At 43.3% G+C, this 12,390-nt stretch overlaps 1 protein-coding gene across 6 annotated transcripts in view; it reads right to left on the minus strand.

Moving 5' to 3' along the window:
* AMOT (angiomotin) overlaps positions 1 to 12,390 on the minus strand; it is a 58,247-nt gene that overhangs the window by 4,859 nt on the left and 40,998 nt on the right. For all 6 annotated transcript variants that reach the window (XM_061445747.1, XM_061445741.1, XM_061445745.1 and 3 more), the window contains 3 exons: positions 12,206 to 12,351; positions 2,405 to 2,554; positions 1,414 to 1,604 (listed from right to left, as the gene is read on the minus strand). In XM_061445747.1, the coding sequence (XP_061301731.1) occupies positions 1,414 to 1,604; positions 2,405 to 2,554; positions 12,206 to 12,351 (487 nt within the window). The remainder of the gene's footprint in view (positions 1 to 1,413; positions 1,605 to 2,404; positions 2,555 to 12,205; positions 12,352 to 12,390) is intronic.

The raw sequence follows: 12,390 nt of genomic DNA on the forward strand, positions 1-12,390 counted from the left end.
AAACAGCACAAACTTTGCTTCAGGTATAAAGCTTTTTCCCTTCCCATTCCAACAGTATCACACAGGGAATCTGAGTACCAAGGGAACTATGCATGGAAGTTTCTTAAGCAACCCTAAGCAGTTTGTTCCAAAAAACTTGGGAGTGGGTTGAAAACAGTTTTAGACTGATTCCATATAGTGCCTGGTGTTAACACTGTGATAGCTGTTCAGTCCACTAACCAAAACATAAAGGTGCAGAAGTACTGACACTAACGGAATACTCTCCTTTGGAAGAGAAACAACTAGAAGAATGCCTAAAACCAGAGGCTGGTTCTTTCCTGACTGTTAATTTAACAAAACCTCAACAGGCCTAACACATCCCCTCTCATTCCATGATAAACAATAGACCAGACCCCTAGTTATCAGCACACGCTGAAAATATGACATGTCCTCTAAGGACAAGCAGTAGCAGTTGCAAGAGCCCTTAGAGAATCTCTGGAGAGGTGGAAAACTGCACGAGAAGCATCAATACCCTAAAATAACAGCCTGCTGCTGGAGCAAGATAAGGTAATTCTTTAAATGCTAATACAGCAGATCTGCAGCTTTACCCCTGTATTCTAGTATGATCTTACAAGCGAGGCAGCCAGTTGTGATAACATCCCTATTCCAATCAGGTTCATAAACAATCTAAAACAAAATCTGCCATCAAGAACCAGAAACTAGTGAGGCATGAAATTATATGCAAGCAATATCTAATGCTAAAGAGTCATGCTCCAGTAACAGCTCTTGTTTATCAACTAGCTGAAGCACTTGGGCCTATTTACAGCCATAGTAAGCATTTCTGTTCAGCTGTCTTGGAATGTGAGCTTGTTACCAGATTTCAGACACCCTTCCACCCCCACAAGCAGTGCTCTCCATACACTGCAGAATGTCTGGAGCAGAATTTCCTAGTAGATGTTTCTGGTTATAACCATGTTGAGGACAATACCACAAAGTAATTTGCAAAAACATGCTGGAGAACAAGTCAGGCATTCAGGGTGAGTTCTATGAATCACCAAGCTTACCCCAGCTCACATGACTTCATCAAGGACTGATTCTTGTTTAAAAACTCCCCCAAACAAACAAACCCCTTCTCATACACCTATTTTTGAAACAACAGCTTCTAGGAATGGCTCAGAACAATTCTAGTCTGGAAAATGGCTCCTGCATGCGGAGGAATCTTCCCCTGGAAAAAAAGAAGTCTCTAATTGTTGGCAATTGCACAGCTCCCAGGAAAAGCAGCCAAGCTTCACTTGCATGCAGAAGTCTGAGAAGCAGCTCAGACCACAAGGCGAGGTATCATGGGAGGGTGGTATGACAACATTCCTTGGTGGGAAATATGACATTCAACTGGAAAAAGAAAATAATCCCAGTCCTATGAAAAGCCCTATTTACCTCTGCGCAGCCACAGTTGCAGCTGCATCCAAAGCAAACTGTCTCATCACACTCTCCTCCAGGTACTTCTGTTCCCACTTGGTCATGTCAGCTTCCAGAGCAAGAATCCTTTCCTCCTTCTCACGCAGGAGCTCCATAAGCGCCGTGGCATTGTACTCTGAGACGTTGGCAGTCTGAGATGTACCCTGACGCTGATTTCCAAAAGCAAGGAAAAGGAAAAAGCAGTGTCAAGACACATCTGTGAGGCTCAGGGTTGGTTTGTTTGCTTTTTGTCTGAAGGACAGAGGCTGGTCCAGAGCACCACTGGCTTGGGGCAAGAACCCCCCAGAGTGAAATGCAGTGGCCTATGCCATACTAGGCAAACCAGCTGATGGTAATCATCTCCCTTAGAGCTTAATCTGAAACATCTGCAGGGATAGTTCAGCCTTACTCTGTCAAAGCCAGGCAACAAGCTCATATAATGCAAGAAAGGCTCCTTCTATTTTTCATATATTGAAACTCAAATGTCATAAAACATCAAGCACTGCTCCCAAGAAAGGCAGCTTAACCCACAGCTCTAAGTGAAGCTCCCCATCTTTTTCCATCAACTGCATTTACAGAATAGGTTTTGCTGTTTGGGTTTCTTTGGGTTTTTTAAATGCAAAAGCTTTTTGAAGGGCCTCTTTTCAGACCAGTTAATTAATTTTATATACAATTTCAGAGTGTGAACAAAATCTTTTCAATCATTTAAAAGCAAATCTAACCAGGTTACTTAAAAATAGAACACCATCTCAGTTAAATGGCTGTGATGGATCCCCTTTGCTCTTTTACCTAACTTTTCAGGTTGGAATAGAAAAATTAAGTCAAGGTAAAGCAATACAACAACCAGCAAACCCATGATTTTAGCTACCAATTACAAGATAGAAGAAACCACTGCCCTTTTATGTGCGGTGTAGGGTGTCGTGTACAATCCTACAAGAAACCTAGTGTGGCACAGGGCAACAGCAGGTACCTGCTGCATCCGGAGAGATTCCAGTTCTCTCTCCAGTCGGGTCCGCAGCCTGTGTTCCAGCTGTTCCCGTTTCTCACACGCTGCCTGCAGCTGAACCAAGGCCTGCTGCATCTTCTCTACCTTCTCAACATAGACCTGCTTCTTTTTGAGCTGAAACAAAGGAAGAAAATCCAATGTCAGTTAAATAATAAGAACAAGGGAGTGAAGCTCTGGCTCTGTACACATAGCCCAGCACAAAAGCACCAGCCAGGAAGAACCATTTCCAGACAACTCCTGTCAGTGTGCCTCAAACTCCTGTTCTGGACTCCACACTCAGGATGTTACAGGTCTTCACCACTGCTCCTTTACTTTTAGGTGTATTTGTTCTTTTTGTCCTCAGTGACCTCATGGTAATGATGGGGAAACTGAGGTAATTATCTGTTGCACATGGTTGAGAGCATTGATGGGCTTATAACAGAGTGTTCATAACAGAGTGTTTCATGACTTGACAGATGTTACTGAAGTAGCAAAGGCACCATTCAGAGCTGGCCCACAAGTTGGGAACACTTTTCAGTGCAGTACTGGAAAATGTCAGCAGTGTTTTTACGAGATTAAGCAGAAAATGAATCCAACCTTGCAGCACCCTGTTCCAGTCCTATAAGATAATGAATAGGATCAAAGCACACACTAGACATGGCCTATGATCCTTCCACACTGCAGCCAGGTTTATTCTAGCTATCTGGACATTAATCTTAGCCCAGTAAGACATGGTCCTGCTTCGTTCCTTGCTCCTGCCCTTCCATCTTCCTCCATCATTCATCCTGCAAACCAAGCTGTTATTCTGCCTCAAAGTAAGCAATAAAAGCCACCATGCTGAGACTGCCAACAACTGTCTTCACACGGTTAATCCACAGTTCAGGCAGAATTAAACCAAACTAATAATAATAACAATAACTACATCAATAATTATAATAATACACACGCAGGGCCCAGCTCTAATCTAATATATAGGATACTGCATACTTATGGACATAATTTTCTGTTAGGGAAAAGACTAACAATCACAATGAGATGGCCTTCTGTGGCAAACTGGGGTCACTGCTTTTTTAGGTGTGATTGTCATAACCCCCAAAACCCAAAAATAGCAGGAAGAAGGCAACTTTTCCCAACAGTCAGAGCCAAAGTCTAGCGCAGCACCACAATGCAAAACACAGACTCCCTTATGTGAGTTCAAATTGCTACTCTAACAGCTTCATGGAAGAAAAGTCCACTAAGGGATATTAAAGACAAAAGACACCACTTTTGGCTCAGGAAGTCCTTCTTGGAAGCAGGAAGTATTCTGGGAAAGTACTGCTGTCTGTTAGCTTCATTATGATAGTGTTCCCTAGGAATCTGCTCTAAGTTTTGGTGGAGACAGGATACTGGGCTGGCTGGGCTTTGATCTGAACTACAGGAGCTGTTCTTATATCACACCTTCATCCCAAAAAGGTCTTATCACGTGTTTCTTCCAAATGTTCCCTTTTCACACTCCTGCTCCTTAAGACGATCCAGAGACTGCAATGTGAACAGCACAGACACAAAAACCTCCGAACTATTAATGCCAGACATGGTATCCTTTTCTTCTCTTCATGAAGTCAGCAGGCATCTAATCTCACAGCATGAATGCTGCTGCCCTACAGGATCTTCCCCAAACTGGTATTTTATAATAAAAGTTACAATAAGTAGCGAGTAATCCAGCCAAAGGCCTTCCCACCAGTGCATGCACACTAGAAAGGTATTTTTATTCTTTGATTGCTCAAGATTTCAAGCTTGTTTGGAATGGGAGGGACAAGAAGATTTTAATACAACTTAATATTCCATTGCTGTTCTGCAGGAAATCAATAAAAATGTTATACTTATCTTTTTAATTCCACACCACAGTGCTTAAAAATACCGATTTAAGCTTTCTCAGACTCCAATAAAGCGTGAATTAATGCACTATAGTTTTACACTTAGATTAACAGCAGCTCAAAGTAGTTCTGTAACTAGCCAAAAATGATAAACCATGAGTCAGCAGCACAACCTAGAAATACAGAGCACCCAGTATCTCAGCTTTGCGTATGAGCTTAGTGAGCTGGACAAGAGTAAGGAACAACCTCATGAACTCACTAGCAGTGAAATATCCTGCATGGAGATGGATGATAATCTCTGGAAAATCAGCTCTCCTCCGCACTCCTCAGGAAGGACAGGCAGATAGTTGAGCTCTTCTAACCTGCCCCAAAGTGTTGACATTTCTGAACAGTTTTTTAACACACAGGTGAAATTCCCCTTGCCAAAGTAGCCGCCGACAACATTTTCCTAGTTTCATAATTAATAAACCTGAGTGTGCCTAAGTGAGGATTAACGTGTTGGCCTGCATTCAAAGAATACCAAGAGCCCAGCCAAGAAAGAAGTAGGACACAGAAATTCCACTGAAACATTCACTTTGAAAGTGCTCCCATCAGCCAAACCTGCAGGTGAAACGTTGCAACACAAGCTGTTGCCCAACTTACCAGCACTGCCTGCACATGCCTAACTCATGCACCAGACCTAAGTACAGGCATGGCTTGTTCTGTGGCTTTTCATAAAGACAACATTTTTTCCTCCTTCACAAAATACACTTCATCTTCCAGCTCAGGGAGAATTAGGAATGTTAGAAAATTTGGGGGTTGTGTATATTTTTTATGGCTTAAAACGAGAATTAATTCAGGAATCCCTCAAATAATATTCAGGTTTTTGGAACACAGATGTTTAGTAAACTATAAAGGCATGTATGTGCTCCAGACACCCTAGCTTTCCCAAAGTGTCTTTTGACACAATTAACCTTTATATATGAGATTGTTTCATTTCATGCATTTGCTGCACTCAAGTCAACTCACTGCATATTCTGGCAATTCCACTCATTTCCAATTCTGCCACCTCTGCACACACTCTTATGTGTGAGGAGCAATTTACCTCTCTGTGAACCAGGATTCTCCAGGAGTGGAAGCAGTGAAACCTAATTTTATTTGGTTTTTCCCAAATCCATCTGACTTGATCTGTCCTCTCAATGTAAAGAGGATCAGGAATAAGTCTTCCAAGCACAGAGGGATTTCATTAGCATAAGTTGAGAGTATGACTGTGTTTTCCTAAGACAGGAATTGGAAACAGTTTCCCGAGTATTTCCAGGGTGCTGTAGCCATAAATGAGATGGGAGGAAGAAAAAAAAGCAGCATGCTGAGGCTTGTTCTTGGTCATTGGCCATGGATTCCCCACCCTCTCTCTTCCAGCAAAGAACCAAAACTGACTCCTCAGTGCCAAGGGCCACAGGAACATCCACCATGGGTGAGACGGCATCAAAGGACACTGGAATTCTCTCTTCTGCAACAGGCCTGGCAGTGGACACGTGCTCTAGATAAGAGTTCATTCCTGAAGCTTTACAAGGATGCTGTCATGCCCTTCAGTATGTAATTTGAAATACATTTGACAAGATAGTAATTTTCTTTTTGACGGTACTGCATTTAAGTAAGATGCAAGCTCATGCTCACATAATGTAACTGCTTTGCCTTGAAGGGTGCTCTGAAAATGCAGAGGATTTTACTCATAATAATACCTTTATTATAATACCTCTTTAAGAGGGTAAGAGCTCAAATGACCTCAGTGCATGTCTGGAAGCGCAGCAGAGAACTTCAGCATGACTGTATCCCTTCCCAGCATTTCCTATGGCACATGGCACAACTTTAATCATGTGCATATCTCATCCATGTCAATCCCTGACTACTTTGGAAAATACCCTAATCAAGTATCAGAAGTCAGGCTTTAACTCTATCAACACAACTTTCTAATTAAACCATCGCAAGCAAGAGCAGCCATGCTCCAGTTCACATCCACCGCTATGATACATGAATTCTGCAAAAGGAGGACAAGAAAAAGAGAGAAGGCAAGGCCTGGCTTGGGACTCTGCAGAAATCTAGTACACAAAGGGTGAACTGATGCAGGGAATACCCCTGAAAGATTCCCTAGCCTCCTGATCAAGTACATTTGCTCAATAGCTCCCTGCAGAGCTGTGAAGCAGTTCTGGGTGGGGAAATCAGATTTTGGAAGAAGTCCCTTGCTTTTAATTGTCCTCTTCCTCCTTTTTTTTTGTGGCTTTATTACTAGCTCCCAGCTTCCTGGATTAAAGCCCTCCTCCTTTTTGGTATGCGCTAAAGTGGACACTTGTGGTCCCCGCACAGTTTGGGCCTGGAGCAAGCACTCCAGCTCCCTCTCAGCTTCCCTGGTATCTCTTAGCCTACTGATAGCATCCCATCCCACAGCTCAGCCCCTGCTGCAGGAGGACCTCCACCAGGGCCCACCGAGTGCACCCTGCCCATTGTGCACCCTCACCTCACAAGACCAGTGCAGGCACTCTCTGCACCCCGAGGTCTGCACTGCAGCCTCCCCTCTCATCAGCTCTGTCTGGTGCCAACGCTGGCCACTGCTGGGGCGGCCAGAGCAGAGCTCCCACACCAGGCCCTGAGGCGAGTGCTCACCATTGTGCTCGACACCCCGCTTGCCCTGCCTGCACCAACAGCCTGCATCGACTGCTGGTGCCAGCTGCCGCGCTGAGCCCTGCTCACCGGGCTCTGTGTCACTCGCCATTAGAGTTAGCATTCTAAAAGCCAAACAAATCCTGTTCCTTCATTTGGCTTTGACAAACCCTGCAATCTCCTTCAGTAATCCCAGGTCCTCGCAAGAAGAAAGGCTCTGAAGAGGGCATGGAGGTTTCACACAGCACAGGGAGCAGAGGCATACAGGAATGAGGAGTTTTCACTGTCAAGGCACTAGAAACAAGGGAAAGCCTGAAACATCCTTTGCACTGGTGCTGTCCCTGCAGGACAAAAGCAGTCCTGGACATAGTAAGTGAGGGGGAAGGAAGATCTTTTAAAAGAGATTCATTGCTTCCAGATGCGTTACTCAGCAAAGAGCTTTCTGGGGAAGAAGACTTCCTGCATAGCTAGCAATGATTCACAAACTCTCCCAGGCATTTTGACAAACCCAGCCATTACCCTCTTCATCTTGGACAGCTCCCATTTCAGCAAATTGGTAACACTTGTCAGCATCTGCTTCTCTCCCACCCACTATTTCTGATGTCTTCAAAGTCCTTTGTTTAATATGTTCACGGTGTTTTCATTATGTTCTGGGTTTATCCTAAAGCTGAATCCATTCAGATGCAGCTGAAAATGTGTTTCCCCACAAGAATTTGCCTGCTATGGCAGAAATGTAGTAAAAAAAAGAGGCAGCAAGCACATCTAAACCACCTCTCCCTCTTGCAGTTGGAATATATTCCTCTAGGATGCCTTTGAACCCTCAGTGCATTTGAATTCGGGCCCAATAAGGCGCCACTGGCCTCAGCAAGAACTCATGCTGAAGCAATCTGATAACACTATCCTCTTGCTAGGGAATACTGTTTGTTGCATGGGAATGTTATAATGTCATCTTTCCAATTGTTTGTGTTAAAATAAGTTATGATTCCCAAAGCCACCTCTGGAAAATTACTAACAAGCAGCATTTAAGAGGTAGCGACATGGCAATAAAAATCCAGTTCTGTGTTGCTACACAGGTCATTAAAGATACACACACACTAGTTACAGGGAACCTTGCATCCTATCCATCCATGAACAATAAGCCATCCCAAAAGCATCCCCTTCAGAAGCAACTCTGTCCTAAAAGGAGTTACGTAGCACTGAGAGTCTAAGACATTTAAGTGAGACAAAGCTGTGGAGAGTGGAAACATCTTTTTACAGATCCAGACAAACAACTGGAAGGAACCAGACAAGCTTCAATCACACAAACTCTCCTTTGGGTCTCTTCCCCACAAGCCAGAGCTCTGTTGTGAAAGTATTTTAGACACAGCATATAAACTACAATAGATGTCATTTGGAAATGAACATTTCTATATTTCCCCATAGACAGAACCCTCAGTGTTATCAGAAATAGTGTGGTATTGCTCTGCACAACAGCTGAGTGGAAATGAATACAGCGCCTTAGCTCTGATACCTGGTTTATTTTGAATTCTGATGGCTGAAAGATCTTAGGGCTTCTAAATACAAGCCACTTGTTTCATTCAAACCTCTTCCCTTCCCTCAGCCCCCAATTTGCACCCATTAGAAAGGATGTGTGCATGAGGATGGCAAGGAGGAGATATTTATAACTTCTTAGTGGTAGTCACTATTTTTCAAAGCTGTCTCTTTAAGGCACTCATTAAAACAGTGGCTTGTAAAGTGGTGCAGCAAAGGAGTGCAAGTTACACTGCTATAAAGAAAAACCACTAATTTTTTTAAGTTGAAGTTTGGTCTTCCGTGGTATGAATTAACCAGGGTAAGCAGAAATGGCCAAGTTCAAGAAAAGTTCTGGATATTCCTTTTTTTTTTTTTTTTCCCTTTGTCAAGTGTAAAAACAGTAGCAATTGCACCCTCTGCATCCAGCAGTTGTGGTTAAAGTATTTGGCATCAAACTCCCTCCTCCAATATTACAAGCCTGGTAAGGGACCTGCAATAAGCCAGTGTTCACCCAGAGTCTCTATTTGGTTAGGATGGGCCTTGCTGCAACCCAGTAATTCTGTCTCTGGACCAGAGCAAGGAGAAATTTAACCATCTGTTCTGCCTGCTGCAGGCTCTCAATGTGTATGCCAGCACATGTTGTTAAATCATGGTGATGTGACAGTTTCAAAAGTTCACACATGACACTGGCCCACCTGTGACCATCCACCAGCTACAAACTGCTGCACACTGCAGCCATTCAAACTTCTGTATCAAAATGAGACCATCATGGCAATCCATGCTCCAAAATGAGAACTTTCCATTGCTTTAGCTGCAAGTATCAATACCACTAACCACTTCTGACTGTGAGACACAGCTTTAAGCCAACATGCATTTTACCTCAAATCTACTCAATTTATCTCAAATTTGTCGCATGTAATGAAAACTATCTGAAGCTTTGACCTTAAAAAACACAGATTAATACTTCACTAGGAATAATTTCAACAAGCTGCTGATATGCATAACTGTGGAACATCTACTAAAGGGAAGAATGAAAATGGAGCAGTGAAAATAGGGGTTAATAACCGGGTATCTACACAGAGTAGAGAAGCAGCAGAGTTTAATTACTACATATAAAACATATACGTACTTAGCAAGGCTGTTCATAGACATATTTAAGTTTGTTTAAAATATGAACACTCATCCTTTTTAGCACTATTAAACACTTTAATGTCAGCTTGTTCTAAATTTGAAGAGTCACTTCACCCCTGCTAACAAACCAGGCCAAGTATTCTATGAATATCTACTTTTGCTTCCAACTGCTTCACGCTATACTCTGGTATCTCCAAGATGATTCCTTTCTCCATCCCATTTAGCATCCCTTTATCTCTTTGTTCCCTCTAACTTGGATGCTAAAACCCAATATATATGAAAGCTCTAATCCAACATACATAAAAGCTCTCAAAGCTGCATAGGAGTAGACAAATACCTACATTTTCTAAATGGGCTGTTTTGTCCATACTGGAAATTCAGGGAAAGGTCTTGAAAAAAAAGTCTGGAAGTCCCAATTCCAATGCAACATTTAAATTCAGCTATAGTGATATAGTGATAAATTAAACTACTCTAATGGCTTATAGCTCCCATTAGAATGGAAATACTCTTTTTATAAAGGATCTGGTGCATACAAGGCAGCATAACTCTGCTTAATAAGAAGTCGGAACGGAAGAGGAAAAAAACCCAGCTGAAAACTTACATTACAGGATGCAGCAACTGAAATATGCACCCCCTCTGGGCCCTGAGCCAGAGTGGCTGCCAAACCTTAGCGTAAGAAACTCCACCCTCCTCTGCAGGACTACTTTGGTAATTCCTGACTATTACAGGGACTGGTTACTCAGATTGAGCTGGCAGGAATAACATAAAAAATGGACAAATGGTTCACGTATCTTGGTCACTGAATGTCACTAACCCAGGCTTACATTTTACAGTCCCTTCTGAACGGTGCCCTGAGCACAGAACAGCTTGCTGGGCTGTCTTTTGGAAAGCATGTTAACAAACAGCTTGGGGATTTGAGAAGTTCCCACAATTTAATACTAATGAGGAAAAAAAAAAAAATGCTTTATAATCCTAAGCATTTCATTAAAAAGTGATTTGGGAAACCTGCAAAAGTGACTCTTTACCTCTTCAGCTTCCCTTTAAACTGTCTCACCTCTAGGAAAAAGCAGAGTTAACTCCTGCTCCCTCACTGAGACGCTTCCATATTTATCTACAACAGGAAGGGTGGCACTTCCTGCACACCCTGGGATTCGAGCAAAGGTTGAATGCAAATGACCACAAGCCCTCATGCAGGGCATTTCACTCCCTATCAGCATGTGCGTGGGTTTTAAGCTATCATGCAGCTCAGCCCCCCAGTTACTTACCTATTTTACTACTCTACCTAGGCTAGGCAGAAATATTTTGCAGCAGCACTGAACCCAATTCTAGTAAAACAAGAGATGTTTGAAAAGAAAACATACAATTACTGTTACCCCTAAAGGCTTCAACTTACTTTGAGGGAGCCAACAGTAGTACCTACAAAGAGGTTCAGCCTAGCCAAGTGCTGCGTGTGCTGGCCCTGGCTGAACACAGCACAATATGCATGTTGATTCCATGCATGTGAATAGTTCCAAGGAAGCCATATGGATATTCTGTGTAATTAAAGTTAGCTACACATCAGACTTTTAGCGCAATAAGCTGCTGAAATCTGAAGGAAAGCCAAACAGATCCCATACGTCAATGACCAAATGACAGAATGGTTCTAGAGCCAAATAGAATCATGTCACATTTAAATTAGCCTATAACCTAATGCTCCCTATCCCCCTGAGCAACAAAGGTGCCAGTCAGCCTTGCCAGGTGATGCTGCAATTTTGGTGAAATCAATGGACTTGTCAACTGTGTGCAAGGCTGAATGTGCCCACTGACACTGAAGCATTCCTCTCACTGCTCTTTTATCATTTGTATTGCACAGAACCTGGTTCCTCAGTGATGGACCACAGCCTGGTGATGAAGCCAGCAAGATGCAGATGGACAGAGGCACAGTGAGGGTGACAGTGAGTGCTACTAGGCAGAAAGATGGCAGAATTAGAGGAGAGAACAAATCTGCAATGGAGGAAGTGTGCTTGGTCATGAGATTTCCTCCAGAGGCTCACTACGGAGGAAGAGTAGGAGTAAAGGAAGCAGAGTCTGGGAGAGGGAAATGGAGCCTTTGAGAGGAAAGGATTAGGCGGGAGGAAAGAGGACAGACACTGTGACACAGAAGGGCAGCGAGGTGAGAGCCATGTGTGAATGGCTACAAAAGAAACTGCTGCGAAAGCTGCCTCACTAGGCAGCTCAGATGCATTCTCACCTCTTGGGAGGAAAGGGAGAGAAAATAGCCAAGGTCGTGCCCAGCTTATTACGAATGCTGGGCACAGACGGTGATCTGCACTGTGCTCCACGATAACCTGGTGTAAGTGGAACACCTGGCAAGGGGACAAGCTGCATTCATTTGGTATTATTTAGAAGTCCATCCAGATCTGAATGTCTGCCAAGTTCAGAGGTTGCCAGGGCTGGGATTTCAGTTCCAGCCCACTTTTATCAGTTGAAACAAAAAGAAAACAAAACATGCCTGCTTAGACGAAAGCACTTCCAAGGAAATAGAGATTTGTGGCTTATCTGTGCACAGCTCAGTGGCTTAGCTAACCAACACAACGCTAAGCCATACAAACAGTTTCGAAGCAAGCAAATTGGAACCCAAGCTAGCCTAATTTCTCTTTCCCAGCACCCTTACCTCTTCCTCCAGTTTCACCACCTTGGCCTGAGCATTGTTCAAGGCTTGGTCTCGGATCTCAATGTGTCTGCGTTGGTCCTCGTTGGTGGAGCGTGCAGCAGCCAGTTCTATTTCCAGTTTCTCTTTTTCCCTCTGTGTTTCCTTGTCTATGAAAACAAAGTGAGAATCACTTAGCACTTGTCTTT

This window comes from Pezoporus flaviventris, unplaced genomic scaffold, assembly GCF_033815535.1.
Source record: "Pezoporus flaviventris isolate CSIRO_AGI_PZ_B2104156 unplaced genomic scaffold, CSIRO_AGI_Pfla_v1 ptg000005l, whole genome shotgun sequence".
NCBI classification, from domain to species: Eukaryota; Metazoa; Chordata; class Aves; order Psittaciformes; family Psittacidae; genus Pezoporus; species Pezoporus flaviventris.